This window comes from Oncorhynchus mykiss, chromosome 18, assembly GCF_013265735.2.
Source record: "Oncorhynchus mykiss isolate Arlee chromosome 18, USDA_OmykA_1.1, whole genome shotgun sequence".
Lineage (NCBI taxonomy): Eukaryota > Metazoa > Chordata > Actinopteri > Salmoniformes > Salmonidae > Oncorhynchus > Oncorhynchus mykiss.
The window spans coordinates 54,036,715-54,054,468 of NC_048582.1; the positions used below are offsets into that span (position 1 = coordinate 54,036,715).

The window sequence follows — 17,754 nt, forward strand, 5'->3', positions numbered from 1 at the left end:
CTACTCTGTCCATACTCAGTGTATATTACTTAGATATTGCAATAACTGCATGCTGGCTTTGAGTGCTTTCCATGGCGTTTCCCTCTCTAGACTGATAATGTTAAAGGTACAATGCAGACGTTTTTATCTCAATATCAAATCCTTTCTGGGTAACAATGAAGTTCCTCACTGTGATTGTTTTCAATTAAAGTGGTCAAAAAGAAACAAAATAGCTTCTTAGCATACATTTTTTTGCTAGGACTGTCTGGGAGTGGTCTGAGTAGGTAGGTGAAAACTGAAAACTAGCTGTTATTGGCAGACAGGCTTGTAACTCTCTTTCTTATTCGGTCTATTAAGTAATTTACTGCCTGGTGATAGGCTGTTCAAAACTCTATGCCACCAGAATAGGTGGTCTTTTCAGGCAGACTTTTCAAACAGCTCTTACACCAAAAGGCATTATCATAATTGTCACAATCTCACAGTATTATTCCTATCTCATAGTGTGGAAAAATATATAAAACACAGGAAACGGACATTTTTTTTATTGCATTTGGCCTTTAACTTTATGAAGCCATTGCGGAATGTAATGTTAGGATGTGTTGTACTTTATAGTAGCTCTTAATGTGTGTGACTAAATAAGATCAGGCTTCAGCACAGTGAGAGGGTTAATACAGTGTGGTAGTGTCTGCTTTTCTCTGCTTTCTGTGTGACTGTGAAAGTGCTCTGGGTGTGGCGGGAAGAGAAGGGAAGCACCATCAGGGCAGTGGAATGTCAGGAATGCTGGGTTAACTAACTGCGGGGCTGTGGACTCACTCACTGTACTACACTGCTGTTGGGTTAAGTTACTACATCGCTGTACTACACTGCTGTTGGGTTAACTTACTACATCGCTATATTACACTGCTGTTGGGTTAACTTACTACATCGCTATATTACACTGCTGTTGGGTTAACTTACTACATCGCTGTACTACACTGCTGTTGGGTTAAGTTACTACATCGCTGTATTACACTGCTGTTGGGTTAAGTTACTACATCGCTGTATTACACTGCTGTTGGGTTAAGTTACTACATCGCTGTATTACACTGCTGTTGGGTTAACTAACTATATCGCTGTACTACACTGCTGTTGGGTTAAGTTACTACATCGCTGTACTACACTGCTGTTGGGTTAAGTTACTACATCGCTGTATTACACTGCTGTTGGGTTAACTTACTACATCGCTATATTACACTGCTGTTGTGTTAACTTACTACATCGCTGTACTACACTGCTGTTGGGTTAAGTTACTACATCGCTATATTACACTGCTGTTGTGTTAACTTACTACATCGCTGTATTACACTGCTGTTGGGTTAAGTTACTACATCGCTGTATTACACTGCTGTTGTGTTAACTTACTACATCGCTATATTACACTGCTGTTGGGTTAAGTTACTACATCGCTATATTATACTGCTGTTGGGTTAACTAACTACATCGCTATATTACACTGCTGTTGGGTTAACTAACTACATCGCTATATTACACTGCTGTTGGGTTAACTTACTACATCGCTGTATTACACTGCTGTTGGGTTAACTTACTACATCGCTGTATTACACTGCTGTTGGGTTAAGTTACTACATCGCTGTACTACACTGCTGTTGGGTTAAGTTACTACATCGCTGTATTACACTGCTGTTGGGTTAAGTTACTACATCGCTGTACTACACTGCTGTTGGGTTAAGTTACTACATCGCTGTATTACACTGCTGTTGGGTTAAGTTACTACATCGCTGTATTACACTGCTGTTGTGTTAACTTACTACATCGCTGTACTACACTGCTGTTGGGTTAAGTTACTACATCGCTGTACTACACTGCTGTTGGGTTAAGTTACTACATCGCTGTATTACACTGCTGTTGGGTTAAGTTACTACATCGCTGTATTACACTGCTGTTGGGTTAAGTTACTACATCACTGTATTACACTGCTGTTGGGTTAAGTTACTACATCGCTGTATTACACTGCTGTTGGGTTAACTTACTACATTGCTATATTACTGTACTGGAACGTTGAAGGATTAAACATTACTGTAAAACAAACATAGCCTTCCTGCAGGCAGGTAATAAGCATTGATATGTGTAGTAGTCAATGTCTTCATTTTTCATATTGAGGATAATAGCCACAGAAGAATAAGCATGTACAAGTGCACAGGGTCTCAATATGTATCCATATGAACACACTACTTACAATGCAAGCCCAATACGTTGCTACATTCTAAGTAGTAGTCTATGCTAGTGGATATAGTGGAACACAGCCAGCCATGAATGGCGAGTCTGGCCTGGTCGTAGTCAGCAGATGTAGTAACAGCCCTGATCTGTTTTCAGTGCAGTCCTCTACACTGACACTAACTCAAATGAATGAGCCCAGGTCTAATGCATAATGATACTCCAGACAGCCACGTCTGTCTGTCTGCTTACACCCACAGCCCATTAACGAGCTACTTTACAGTACACAGTGTACCTAGGACTCTCTGGGAGAACATATCTGTACACGCACAGAGAACATGCAGTGAGTGGATGTGTAGATATTTGCCTGTGCGTATGTGTGTGACGGGTGGATCTGTGTATGTGTGCCTGTGCCAGGTAAGTGTGTGTGTGCGCGCATGTGTGTGCCTGGCGCATGGGTGTGTGTGTTAGTAGAATTACAATGAGTCAGCCAAGGTTACACAGTTTGAATGTGAAATGGAAGGCCCTCTTTTGATGAGAAACATCTAGCTACGTGTTTGTTGGATGTAGAGGATATTGGTAATTACATGTTTGCTGGCAGTAGAGAGCTATTTCCACAGAACCTCTGCAGACAAAACAAGCCACAGATGTGTTGTCTACTGTACTGTAGATTCCTCTCATAGTTACTGAAGAATGCATCTGGAAACGAGTGCCACAGAATTAGTTTTGGTTAGCAAACACGCTAAATGCTAATTGTAATCAAAAGGCCCGAACTTGCATTGGCACTGTTATTTTATTAGTTTGTGTATACTGAAACAATACACTGGAACTGGTATACAGACATTTTATTTTTTAACAAATTTGTTCACAAATGTTGTTTTATTATTCGTAATAATAATGAAATGAATTCTAACTAGAAAACCTGCAAGCACCATCAAAGAAAATGACCATAAAATCCAAGAAACTTGAGACTTGAGTGTATCCTACAAATAGACACACCACAATTAGAAAATAGAATTTCAATTGTAACCTTTTTTAAATTTGTTTTTTTTATATATATAAAAAGCTAGTGCAAATACAATATTTTACACAAATTACAGAGTATGCACGCATATGGTAACAAAACAAAAGAAGAAAGGTTTTCTCTTTTCCCCGATACCAGCTCCTAACTATCTAAAGCCTGTACGCACTTCGTGTGGTTTCATATTTTATTGAGTAAGGTACAAACCATTTCCCCCTCTCCAAAGACCTCCACTTGATACAGGCCAGAATCCTCCGTGTCCACATCATGGACATACAATACCTAGATTTGGCTCAACATACTTTCACATTGACACTTTCTAACATGGCTCCTGCAATATTTCACATACAATTTACAATACTCTCTAAAAAAATACCTTGATTTAAACATTATCATTGGGGCCCTGAGTTTCTCCTGAATATGTGATCTGACCAGAGTTTTTCCTTTTCAAAGTCACCTGGTCAGGGAAAACTCAAACCCCTAGTCATCTTGTCTGACTCTTCCTATATGCAATATGAACATACAGTTCACATATACAGTACCAGTGAAAAGTTTGGACACACCTACTCATTCAAGGGTTTTTCTTTATTTATACTAGTTTCTACATTGTAGAATAATAGTTAAGACATCAAAACTATGAAATAACACACGGAATCATGTAGTAACCAAAAAAGTGCTATATTTTATATTTGAGATTCTTCAAAGTAGCCACCCTTTGCCTTGATGACAGCTTTGCACACTCTTGGCATAGAAAAGAGTAAACATAAAGGAAAACCCTTCAATGAGTAGGTGTGTCCAAACTTTTGACTGGTACTGTAGGTCCAACCATTATTATCACACTGTGGCCAAACTAGAGTTTCTTCATCTATGCCTTTTTCTGCCCAGTATCAAGTGAGAAAAAAATTAAAAACATCCTCCACATCCTCCCCAATAGAGGAATTAATCTCATTACGACAACATCTTCAACACCTGTATACTAGGCCCTGGGACTAGAGCTCTGTCCAACATCCCCACTAGCACACGATTTAGAATGAAGCAAAGTATTGGGCATGTATCCTTAGTGGTATGCTAGTATTGACATGTGAACAAAGCCTAGCTACTACTGCAATGTCTTAACATACATTAGACCACTCCTTCCATTGGAATGACCTCTGTGTCTTCTTCCTAGCCCAAAGGCCAGCAGATGGAGACATTGAGTCATTTTCATCTTACCGTCCAAACACATTGTATACAGCCGGAAATAAATGAGTATCCCTCGTTGACCGGTTCGTACCTGAAACATTCTCCATTCAGGCTTCGGTATCCTCTTTAACTTTATTTAATGGCGGGAAAAAGGGGGTGAATATGCATACCATTTTCAACCACAATGCTTGAGTGGCTAAATGCTAGTCCCGGATGTTGTGTCGTGTTCAGCCAATCAAGTTGAAACTATCAAAACAGGGTGCATCGCATTAGTGGAAACCAAGAATGTTCTCAGGGCAGACCTGGTTGTAGCTAGATGTGTTTGAGTCGAGTCACGGACAATTTTTCCATTTTAGCTAACCCTAACCCTTTTCCTAACCTTAACTTAATTATCCTAACCTACCACGTTAATTCTCCTAACCTGCTACTGAAGGTCACTTCTACTAGTAAAAACCGGCAGACCCGCAGAACAGCGTTGGTTTCCACTAATGCGATAAAGTGCTGCGTAATGTTGGGGGGGGGGGGGGGGGGGGGGGGACTGCTTCCTGCAACCTGATTGGCTGAACGGCATACACAACATCCGGGACTAGTGTTTAGTCACTCCAGTGGTGTAAAAAGGTCAGCATATTTCCCCATTCTTGTTTTGGGTACGAACCAGTCCACGAGGGATATTCATGTATTGTCGGCTGCATACAATGCGTTTGGACAGTAAGATGAAAATGACTCAATGTCGCCATCTGCCGGCCTTCTTCCCGTATCCTCGTACAATACAATCTGTTTAGCTGTTTTGATTCGATCAACAAAATGAACTGGGGGAAAATACACATGAAAAACAACAACAGCAAAAAGAACCAGGAAATGCGTGCGTAACAAGTTGTAATGAACACCCATTGTTTTCTCTCCCCCTCAACACCAGTTAAGAGATGACACTGTCCAACAGGGGAGTAGTAGGGAGTAGTGTGGTGTCGTGCCACTGGGCAGACACTAGGGGGAGCTCCTGTTTCTACCATTACACAACTCACCAATACAAACTCACCTCTGTTTTTATTTTAGCCCCTTTTATCAAACATTGTCAGTTAGGTTGAGGAGTGGGGACGTAGGGGCTTTGTATTTTTGTGTGAAATATTATATTACAGAAGTATAATATCTTGTAGAGCATTCATTGGCAGCATTTAAAAAAATCATAGGACATTTATTTGCCCATTTCTTTAAGATATTTCAAGTCTTATTTTCTTAAGAGGTGTGTTCTTACAGATCTCAAATACATACACTGACAGTTTGGATTGCTATAGAGGTCTGTGACAGACACGGGTTGGTGGTGATGGAGTACATCATCTATATAACATGAGTTGGTTGTTGGTTGGTTCTGATTGGCTCCGTCTCTCATCATGTCCAAGTTTGTCTTTGCCCACCTTGCCAGTCCTTGTGTTGTGTCTCAGCTCTCTGTGTGACTTGCAGCCTGCAATGCGGATGCCACTCTCCGCTTACGTCTACACATATGTCCAGGTTGACCAGCAGCCAAACCAAAGGTCGACGGAGAGAGTCCAACTCCCAGACATGTCTTAAGCCACAAGGCTGTGCGTTCTGACCAGTAGACAACATTTACTGGACCCCAGCTGACAGAAGACCCTTTTCTGGACTTCAGAGTGTGTAGGGGTCAAAGGTGAGAAGTCAGAGAGCACAGAACAGGCCGCATCTCTGAGTGAGTGAGTGTCTGTCAGCTGGTCGTTATAGATAGAGTGGGATAAAGATAGATGTGCTGAATGATGGCCATTCACTGCAGGACCAGGACAACCGGTGCCTCCTCACTAAACGTCCACACTAAGAGCACATAGCCATCTCCAGCATATAACAGTACAATAAGAATCCTAATCATAATAATCCATATAATAAATTATATTTATATATTTATTATATAAATATAATAACTAATTATAGTAATAACCCATATCGAACAGCCCACCAACATTAAATGGGCGGGGGGGCACGACGATGGCGACGTAACCATTCTGGTTAATGGGCGTGTTGAAGTTTTCTATGCCTGAGTTGGTTTTCCAGCGGTACGGACATTTATTGACAAGACGTCAAACAACAGTCAAGTTTCAACAAAGGAATCCTGATTGAATTCTGTTCAGTTTAAACACAAAAAGGTGCCAAAACCATTCTCTTTTTTTTGCCAAAAAATAAACAAAAATAAAACAACAACATGTCAATAAACAATAAAAACAACAACACATGCCTTTTCTTTTCAAAATGCTGAAGCTCACACCAACATTCATTATATTTGTCATTTGTGCAAGAAGTAAATAAGCAAATTTTAAAAAAGACAACAAGGTCAGCTGTGTGTGCTCCTGCAATGAGGAGGCTTGTCACAAAGTCACATGAAACATTCCCCAAACAGACGTCCAATCACGTCTCCTGACAGAGTCGAGTGCTACAAAGGAGACTAAGACAAGGAAAAGGTCCTATTCCGAAAAGGTAGGTAAATAAAGAAAGCAAAAGTATTTTATACAATAGGACCAAACTGAACACAAAAAAGAGGGTGCGTCCATGAGAAAGGTACTTCCTGGTTATAATGTGGAACCAGGAAACCCGCCTAGCGTCTTAGCTCGTTGGACCCAAGAACGTGCCGGACGCTAGGCGGGATGGAGCCAATAGAGGAAACACTACTGTTTACAACACGGCCATGTGCAAAAAACTGGATCCAAACAGTCTCCCCATTGTTTGTTTGTCTCTCTCTATCTCTCTCTCTCTATCTCTCTCTCTCTCTCTCTCTCTCTCTCTATCTCTATCTCTATCTCTCTCTCTCTCTCTCTCTCTCTCTCTCTCTCTCTCTCTCTCTCTCTCTCTCTCTCTCTCTCTCTCTCTCTCTCTCTCTCTCTCTCTCTATATATATATATATATATATATATATATATATATAATGAATGTTATACCTCTGGAAAGGCCTTGGTCTGAGATGAGGGTTTAGACACTAGACCTTTCCTCTGGGTTTAGAAAGTGCTGAAACAGTATCAAGTCTACGCCGTTAGTCGGCTACTTTAAATGTGCATCTTTATTGGTTGGTTTTACAAAAGTGGTCCCCACTAATATATTAGGTTATAATAACTCTGTCAACTGTCTTTTCTCTCTGGACCTTATTGAGGGTTAGGGCTAGTGATCTCAAAGTCCATAGGAGAACACCACACACACGCACACGCAGGCACACACACACACACGTACACAGAAAATAAACAACATCATTATGAAAGGCTGGTGGGGACAACCTATCTCAAGTTTAAACAAAAACGTGTCCACACATATTTCCACATACCTGTATGCAACTAGCCTTAGGCAAACATGTCTCTCCACACTCTCACACAGCCGTTGACATGATGCAGATGAACAACACACAGTAGAAACTGGACAGAGTACTAACACAGAGCACACAAGTCTTTCTAAGGGAACTTACTTCACCAGAGGCTGATAAACATTATAAATCCACCTGAAAGCCAACAGCTCCCAGGGCAGGGAGACTTTCTATGTCAACACTACATACATACCTCTTCCACTGACATCATGGTACTGCCATGTCACCTGTCCTTCACCTCTCCCTCACAACAACACAAACATACCAAGAATGGCTCTCCAATGACAAGCACAGTACACCTCTCCCTAGCCCGGCGCATGTGTCTGTCTTTCGATATCACTCATTATTTATTTTTCTTTATCTCTATCTTACATCACTCTCTCTGACTGACAACTTTCCTGGACTGCAGAATGGAGAATCGTTTAGTGTATCCAGACTCTTGACAGTCAGACTGTAAATGAACTTCTATCTGGAGCGTTGACTGACAAAGCATTCCGTTTACTGAGGTCAAAGACATACTTCTACATACCGGTAGGCGTGCATATGCTGCCAGCTTGACACACCAACACACAGGTAATACGCTCACTCACTCTCCATTCTTATCCACCCATTCTGCACTAAACCTTCCTGAGTTAAAGAAATCTGTCTAGTGTGAGGCAAATGAAATTGAAGACATTTTAGGGGCACAGTACAGGGGTACAGTACATGGCTAACAAACATCAGACAGGGACAATGCTACATACACTTGGCACAACAATGGGAGAGAAAAAGTATAAACAAAGACAACTATTGCACATACAGTATGATTCCAAGGGCAACGGAAATCATTATCCTGATAGATAAGAACTGGGACTACCTGAACTAGAAATAAAAAAAACAAAATTAAATTAAAATAACAATGTGTAATTGCCACAAGCTCTGCTGTCCCCTCCATCTAAATACTACTTTATTTTAACCTCACACAATTTTAGTACAACTTGAATACAACCTTATAACAAGCCACTACATTGTATTATACATTAGGCTAAATCTCCTGACTGCATTCCCCTTATTTTCAGTCCTGGCCTCTAACATCTACCTGTCCTGCCCACTACGCCTCTCACCTCTCCAACTAACCTGACACAGGTTAACCTGATTGTAACCTGATTGTAAAGCTGACCTAATCAGACATTGCAGATCGGGTGAACGTGGCTTCCTGTATGTGTGTGTGTGTGTGTGTCTATTTTGTTTACTCCTAAAACAAGAAAAACAAACTGTGGTGAATCTCTGGGTTCACTTAACACTCATCTCAACATGCAAGCATCCCCACTGGAGCGTGAACACTGTTACTTAATATGTCTCTAACAGAAAATAAAAAGTGAGTGTGTGTGTGGGAACTAGAGAGCAGAAGTAAACTGTGCTAGGGGGAAGAAAAAGGCAGTTGCACATGTAAGGCCAGGCCATTGATAGAAGGTAGCTAGCGGTTGCTGAGGGTAAACTAACTACAGTGCCTTGCGAAAGTATTTGGCCCCCTTGAACTTTGCGACCTTTTGCCACATTTCAGGCTTCAAACATAAAGATATAAAACTGTATTTTTTGGTGAAGAATCAACAACAAGTGGGACACAATCATGAAGTGGAACGACATTTATTGGATATTTCAAACTTTTTTAACAAATCAAAAACTGAAAAATTGGGCGTGCAAAATTATTCAGCCCCTTTACTTTCAGAGCAGCAAACTCTCTCCAGAAGTTCAGTGAGGATCTCTGAATGATCCAATGTTGACCTAAATGACTAATGATGATAAATACAATCCACCTGTGTGTAATCAAGTCTCCGTATAAATGCACCTGCACTGTGATAGTCTCAGAGGTCCATTAAAAGCGCAGAGAGCATCATGAAGAACAAGGAACACACCAGGCAGGTCCGAGATACTGTTGTGATGAAGTTTAAAGCTGGATTTGGATACAAAAAGATTTCCCAAGCTTTAAACATCCCAAGGAGCACTGTGCAAGCGATAATATTGAAATGGAAGGAGTATCAGAACACTGCAAATCTACCAAGACCTGGCCGTCCCTCTAAACTTTCAGCTCATACAAGGAGAAGACTGATCAGAGATGCAGCCAAGAGGCCCATGATCACTCTGGATGAACTGCAGAGATCTACAGCTGAGGTGGGAGACTCTGTCCATAGGACAACAATCAGTCGTATATTGCACAAATCTGGCCTTTATGGAAGAGTGGCAAGAAGAAAGCCATTTCTTAAAGATATCCATAAAAAGTGTCGTTTAAAGTTTGCCACAAGCCACCTGGGAGACACACCAAACATGTGGAAGAAGGTGCTCTGGTCAGATGAAACCAAAATTTAACTTTTTGGCAACAATGCAAAACGTTATGTTTGGCGTAAAAGCAACACAGCTGAACACACCATCCCCACTGTCAAACATGGTGGTGGCAGCATCATGGTTTGGGCCTGCTTTTCTTCAGCAGGGACAGGGAAGATGGTTAAAATTGATGGGAAGATGGATGGAGCCAAATACAGGACCATTCTGGAAGAAAACCTGATGGAGTCTGCAAAAGACCTGAGACTGGGATGGAGATTTGTCTTCCAACAAGACAATGATCCAAAACATAAAGCAAAATCTACAATGGAATGGTTCAAAAATAAACATATCCAGGTGTTAGAATGGCCAAGTCAAAGTCCAGACCTGAATCCAATCGAGAATCTGTGGAAAGAACTGAAAACTGCTGTTCACAAATGCTCTCCATCCAACCTCACTGAGCTCGAGCTGTTTTGCAAGGAGGAATGGGAAAAAAATTCAGTCTCTCGATGTGAAAAACTGATAGACATACCCCAAGCGACTTACAGCTGTAATCGCAGCAAAAGGTGGCGCTACAAAGTATTAACTTAAGGGGGCTGAATAATTTTGCACGGCCAATTTTTCAGTTTTTGATTTGTTAAAAAAGTTTGAAATATCCAATAAATGGCGTTCCACTTCATGATTTTGTCCCACTTGTTGTTGATTCTTCACAAAAAAACACAGTTTTATATCTTTATGTTTGAAGCCTGAAATGTGGCAAAAGGTCGCAAAGTTCAAGGGGGCCGAATACTTTCACAAGGCACTGTAACTGGTTGCTGAGGTTCTAGAGAGGGTATGACAGAGGCTGGCTGGCCATGGATACCTGAACTAGTAGTCAGAGGTTAGAGGTCACTAGTGGGTGTAGCATCATGGGTACTTTAGTCCTTACTGGACAGTCTGTCACTGCATATGTGAAAATCTCCCTGAATTTTTTGAATGGCAGGCCGTGCAACTGCAACAACTTAATAGAAATTGAAAGTTGCTGAAATGACTAGGCTGGTATGTTAAAGAGGGTATGTGAGCCTGTATGTGTGCGTGTATTTGTGTGTGTGTGTATGTGTGTGTGTGTGTGTGTGTGTGTGTGTGTGTGTGCGTGTGTGTGTGTGTGTGTGTGTGTGTGGAAGCAGCTCTTTATTTTGGTTCTAACATTGAGGGAAGGTTTTTATTGCAGAGAGCTTCTAGAAGGAACGATTGACATGTTATAGCTAGCCAGCCAGAGAGAGATGAGAGGAAAGGCTTTTAACTAGTGCGCTCTCTAGAGACACAGCTTCACCCCCCATCTGTGGCTGGCCATAAAAGGGAGGTATGAGAGGAGGAGCACTCTAATGGGTTATAATGTATGCTTGTTGTCTGACTATTGCTATTGGAAAGCAGCCCACACACAACTGCCATGATGCTATGCATTTGCACTAGAAAACATTACCTGAAAGGGTTTGAGTGGTGTGTGTGTCATTGTTTTGCTGTATTTTCCCATAATGAGAGTTTAGGAGGGGTAAGTCAGTCAGAACAATACTTAACTCAACCAGGGTCTCATTTTGGTTCAATGTGTATGAATGCAAAACCATATACAGATTCCGTATCTTAATTTGAGCCAGTTTCACAGAGCAGGAAAATAATCCTGCAGCAAATTATAATTTTTATGTAGATTATAATCAATGGATTGTTTTGTAGGGGTTGATACATTTTTCATCAGGTAAAATCAAGTCTGAAATTTGAAAGTGGAAATTACAAACATAAGAAGCATTTTTAAACCTTAAATACACTACAAGTTTGAATTTCTTGCTGTGCAGGGATACTCCTGCAACAACAAGATGATCAAATTAAGATACGGCATCTGTATCTAATGGTTAAAATACCTGCTATTTTACCCAGTTTGGTGAAGCTCTAGAAGGAACAGTCATTAATATACCCATCCTGCCCTTACAAAAAGACAAAAAGATTCTCACAAAAACACACACATCACACACATACATATACACACATACATGCACATATTCATAAACTACCTTTAGAAGACATAATAAAACAATGTTATAAAAGAACAAATGAAGATGCACTGTCGTGGTGTTGATCTGAGAAACCCTGTTTTATTATAAAAAATAAAGCATTTTCCACGGGGTGTATACTCACTCACCATCACCCATCTGTCTTCATCCATCCATCCAAGTCACACATCCATCCGTCCATCACTACGCTGATCACCCGCATCCATCCTCCTATTTCACCACAGTCCACGTAGGAGTTGTTCTTAACCACAGATCTAGGATCAGATTAGCCTACACCAAAGGAGGCTGGTGGGAGGAGATATAGGAGGACGGGCTCATTGGAATGGATGAAATGAAATATATGGAACAGTATCAAACATGGAAACCACCTGTTTGACTCTGTTCCAATATTCCAGCAATTACAATGAACCCGTCCTCCTATAGCTCATCCCACCAGCCTCCTCTGGCCTGCACCCACTCCTAACACTAACCATTAGCAGGATGAACTAAACATTTGAACCTAGAGCAGTAGTTAGAAGCAACTTCTACATACTTCTAGTTCTCTGCCACATCTTCTACCACCTAAACACACCTGAAAAACGCAGCCAATCAGAGAGCTCAACAGGTGTACCTGCTGGTGGCCCCGCCCCCGGCTCCACAATGTCTCTCAACCAAACACGCAACAAGTGGGCGGGACTTGGACATGCCACAGGTGTGGTCCAATGAGGAGCAGAGCAGAGAGCATTGGAGACAATCAGCATGGATCACACTTGTTAAATAACTGCTACAATTCAGTAAAATGGGGTTTCAGTTCGGTGTGTATGTGCAACCTAGCTGAAAACATAGTTGTGTCTGAAATGGCATCCTATACCCTATATAGTGCACTACTTTTGGCCAGTGCACTGTATAGAGGAAAGTATATTTTGAACACAGTCAAAAAGTAATGTCACCCAACTGACTACCTCTCCAGATGTGCAAATTGCAAGATTCTCTTAAGTAGAACTCCAAAAACAGAAACACTGGACATTTTACATTGGATATATCATATTAAGTTATATGATATTTCTATACACATATACAAACACACGTACACACACACACGCCAACAAACACACACTGCACAGAGCACTGAGACTAACTATCATCTTCGTCTGCTACTCAAATATCTTGGCTTCTCTACATCATCAAGGGGAAATATCTATGCCACAAAAGTATTTGTATACATACTAAACGTATATCAACAAGTATGAAATACATACAGTCCTCTCCTTTAGGAAAGTGCCTGTCTGTGTGGGTACTGTATTCCGTGTGTGTGTCTGTGTGAGTGTGTGTGCACTAACACATACCTGCATTCATGCACACTTACATACATACATTATGTATATGACGCCCTTCAGAAATTCTGTGGCCAGAGCATCTATAACTGTCTCTCAATCTCGTCCACAAAATACCTGGACATTCCCACCATTATTCCCATTCTTTACCCATTCTTCTTTTGGATTTCATTGACTTGTGATATCCTTGACAAGGCAGTTATGTGTCAAAAGGTACATTTTTTGACCGCACGCATATTTTGAATAGCATGTTTTGATTTGAGCAAAGTGCCTCAACAAAAAGCACTCTCTGATATTATACCTTCTTCCATATTCCTCTTCTCTCTTTCCCTCCCTCCCCTAACTGGCACTCACTCCATCACATGTCACATTCATCCCTTTCAAAGGTAGTGTGACCCCAAGACACCAAGACATCAACATGACCCCCTTCATCGTTCAAAAGTGCTGCTGCCACAGAGTTCTACTTCTTCCTTAAGTCAAAATAACAAAAACATACAGTACTGTGTTAATGAAGAGATCAATAATAATAATAATAAGAATAATAGTTGTGATATCATCAGTTGGTGAGTGTGACAGGTGTGCAAATGAAAGTGCTTCAACACAACATCCTGTCCCTCTCCTCTCTAAAGACTCAACACTGACTTTCTGACAGAGTCCCAAATGGCAACCTCTTCCTTACATAGTGCACTACTTTTGACCCGGGCTCATAGAGATAGGGCCTTGGTCAAAAGTCGTGCACTATGTTGAAATAGGGTGCCACTTTCTTTCTGCCTCTCTCTCCCTAAGAATACAAAATCAAAAGGTTGCACCAAGTAAAAGGATGGAGTATAATCATCTTCCTATTTTCATAGTTCATTTCAACCCAGTGTGACTGCAAATGTATGCATCGTTAGGGTATAAAGGAATAACATAGACATTTATCTTTACCACCTTGGTTCAAACTATACGTACATACATGTGACCCCTGATCTCAAAGTTCTAGACAATCATCAAATATATAATTATCAACTCACTGGGCAAGATAGGATGAAAGGTCAAAATTGACAAGCAAAACTACATTAAAAAGTTAAAATAAAAATGTTTCAAAAACAAAAATAATAACATAAAGAGATCAGTGTCAGCAAAACATAACAAAGGAAGGAAGAGTTCCCTCTTTCTAGAGGCACACTGGCACCGCTCGATGACCTCACCTGGCTGGACTGGCCTGCTGGATGACATCACCTGGCTGGGCTGGCCTGCTGGATGACATCACCTGGCTGGACTGGCCTGCTGGATGACCTCACCTGGCTGGGCTGGCCTGCTGGATGACATCACCTGGCTGGGCTGGCCTGCTGGATGACATCACCTGGCTGGGCTGGCCTGCTGGATGACATCACCTGGCTGGACTGGCCTGCTGGATGACATCACCTGGCTGGACTGGCCTGCTGGATGACATCACCTGGCTGGGCTGGCCTGCTGGATGACATCACCTGGCTGGGCTGGCCTGCTGGATGACATCACCTGGCTGGGCTGGCCTGCTGGATGACATCACCTAGCTAAGTAGTCTAGATGGATGACATCACCTAGCTAAGTGGTCTAGATGGATGACATCACCTAGCTAAGTGGTCTAGATGGATGACATCACCTAGCTAAGTGGTCTAGATGGATGACATCACCTAGCTAAGTGGTCTAGATTGATGACATCACCTAGCTAAGTGGTCTAGATGGACGACATCACCTAGCTAAGTGGTCTAGATGGATGACATCACCTAGCTAAGTGGTCTAGATGGATGACATCACCTGGCTGGGCTGGCCTGCTGGATGACATCACCTGGCTAAGTGGTCTAGATGGATGACATCACCTGGCTGGGCTGGCCTGCTGGATGACATCACCTGGCTAAGTGGTCTAGATGGATGACATCACCTAGCTAAGTGGTCTAGATGGATGACATCACCTGGCTGGGCTGGCCTGCTGGATGACATCACCTGGCTAAGTGGTCTAGATGGATGAGAGGCTTCCGGTGACCCCTTGTTTAGGATTAGATGTGTTGTCATGAGGGTTTAAAATGGTTACAGACACTTTTTGAACTGTCTTATCTAAAGACGTCTTGAGTCACTTGGGATAAATGACATCATATCAACTCAGTCTGCCACCATGGCAACTGGGTGGCGTCGAGAGTGATTAAGTCCAGACCTCCTGAACACTCTCGTCAGTAGTGCCTGTATCAGGAAGTGACATCACAAAGGAAGTGACATCACTCACGGGTCTACATTACACCCGTTTAGTCATGCCCCTAGCCACGATTGGAAAGCTAACTACATGTTTTATTCATTTTATGTATTTGTCCACCTGCAGCCGTCACATGACCAGAGAGGTATCACGCAGTGCTCTTGTGTGCCACAAAACCACCAATAAAACATCTACAAAACTTCACAAAACCCCTCGTCCAGAGATTTGTGGGAAAAAAAACCTAAACAATTGCACAGGTTGCTTGTTTACCTAATACCGAACGCATCTATTACAATGTTATTACCAACTTAACTTAATGTAAGGTGATAACATGTAAGTACTGGGTAAAATTTTGCCTACAGTACAGAAATCCGGGTAGAAAATAAAAACAAGAAAACAATCTAAAATTAACATTTTATGTGGGCTTTCTTTCTTTCTTTTCCTTTTTTGAATCTCCATCCAATCCCATACGTGAATTAACAGTCTTGTTTAAATCTCCTGCCTTCACTACTTGCCTATATTTGACCTGCCTTCGATGCTGATCTTTACCTCCTGAGTGATAAAGGAAGGTTTGGGCAGAGTCAACGGGGGCTCCTTCTCGCTCCTCTCCACCTTACGGCCCTCGGGGGCCGACCATCTCCTCTTGCGGCTCACCGGCTTGGCGGCACCACCACTAGATTCTGAATCTCCAGGCTGGCCTCCTTTCGAGTTGGCCTCTCCCCCGGCGCCGAACCTCAGTTCCCCATTCTCTGAGGCGATCTGAACACCTCCACCTACTCCAACCACCACTCTCCCACATCCACTCCTGGAGCCTCTCTGGCCCACCCCGTTCTCCTGCTCCCCGTGCCTGGCTGACCTGGAGGACTTGAGGGGGCCGTGGATGGAGCCCATATTGCAGCTGGTAGTGATCTCAATAGCCTGGTTCTGGGTCTGCTGCGTCTTCTTCAGGGAGCCGTTCCTCAGGTTCTTCAGGGTGAGGGAGATGCAGACGTCCCCCACTGAGAGCTTGGTGCAGGGTAGTTCTAACAGCTGAGTGGTCCGGTCCGGGCAGCACGATGACCAGCCCTGGCCGAATACGAAGAAGGGATACTCCAACAGCACCTCCACACTCACCTGGAGGATTGAGGAGACGAGAGAATGAGAGATTGAGAGAGAGAACAGACAGTAGAAAAACAAGTTAAACATCAGATATCATATCACATATCACATGAACTCAGAGAAGAAGCTACCTCAAAATAAAAAATGTGAAAAGCACAGAAGACGAGAAGAGAGAAAATAGATAAGAATGGAAGTCTTTGATACAGTAATGCTATGAGGCTATTCCATGTTTCAGAGACAGAGAATGGGGGGAGATAGACAGAAGCTGGTTTGAGGGGTTGGCTGAATCGGAGAACAGACATGAAAAAGATGAGATTTTAACAGACCCCCTGAGAGAGAGAGACAGAGGGAGAAAGAAGTTGAGAGAGAAAGAAATAATAAAAAGATAGATAGAGAGAGAGAGAGAGAGAGAGAAGGAGAGGGAGAGGGAGAGGGGGAGAGAGGGAGAGGGAGAGAGACACTGTATATATATATATATAATATGACATTTGTAATGTCTTTATTGTTTTGAAACTTCTGTGTGTGTAATGTTTACTGTTAATTTGCATTGTTTATTTCACTTTTGTATATTATCTACCTCACTTGCTTTGGCAATGTTAACACATGTTTCCCATGCCAATAAAGCCCCTTGAATTGAATTGAATTGAGCGAGAGAGAGAGAGAGAGAGAGAGAGAGAGAGAGAGAGAGAGAGAGAGAGAGAGAGAGAGAGAGAGGGGGGGGGGGGGGGGAGAGATAATGGGCGAGAGAAACTGGAATACCAGAACATTTGAAAAAACAGATCCATGACAATCCCACATGTGGTCATATTGTATATATGCCGCCCCAGGGTGGTCATATATACAGCTAGCTGAGTAGCTCACATTCTAGTCCTTCATCTTTAAACTCCTTTGAACCTCCTACATTTGTCATGATTCATCATCATCTTCACACACTGAGAAGGTGTGTGGGAAAAGTCTTATGTTGTTGGAGCAAGCTTTGTTGTTGCGTGTAACATGGATATATGGATGGAGATAGGTGTCCTATGTAATAGACAGTAGAGAGAGGA

At 42.1% G+C, this 17,754-nt stretch overlaps 1 protein-coding gene across 5 annotated transcripts in view; it reads right to left on the reverse strand.

Annotated features, from left to right (window-relative positions):
• Positions 1–12,149: 12,149 nt before the first annotated feature.
• atxn1a (ataxin 1a) overlaps positions 12,150–17,754 on the reverse strand; it is a 195,292-nt gene continuing 189,687 nt past the window's right edge. For 4 of the 5 annotated variants that reach the window (XM_036953269.1, XM_036953267.1, XM_036953268.1 and 1 more), the window contains one exon: positions 12,150–16,723. In XM_036953269.1, the coding sequence (XP_036809164.1) occupies positions 16,118–16,723 (606 nt within the window). In that variant the 3' untranslated portion in view covers positions 12,150–16,117. The remainder of the gene's footprint in view (positions 16,724–17,754) is intronic. The other variant, XR_005037513.1, reaches the window with a different exon arrangement.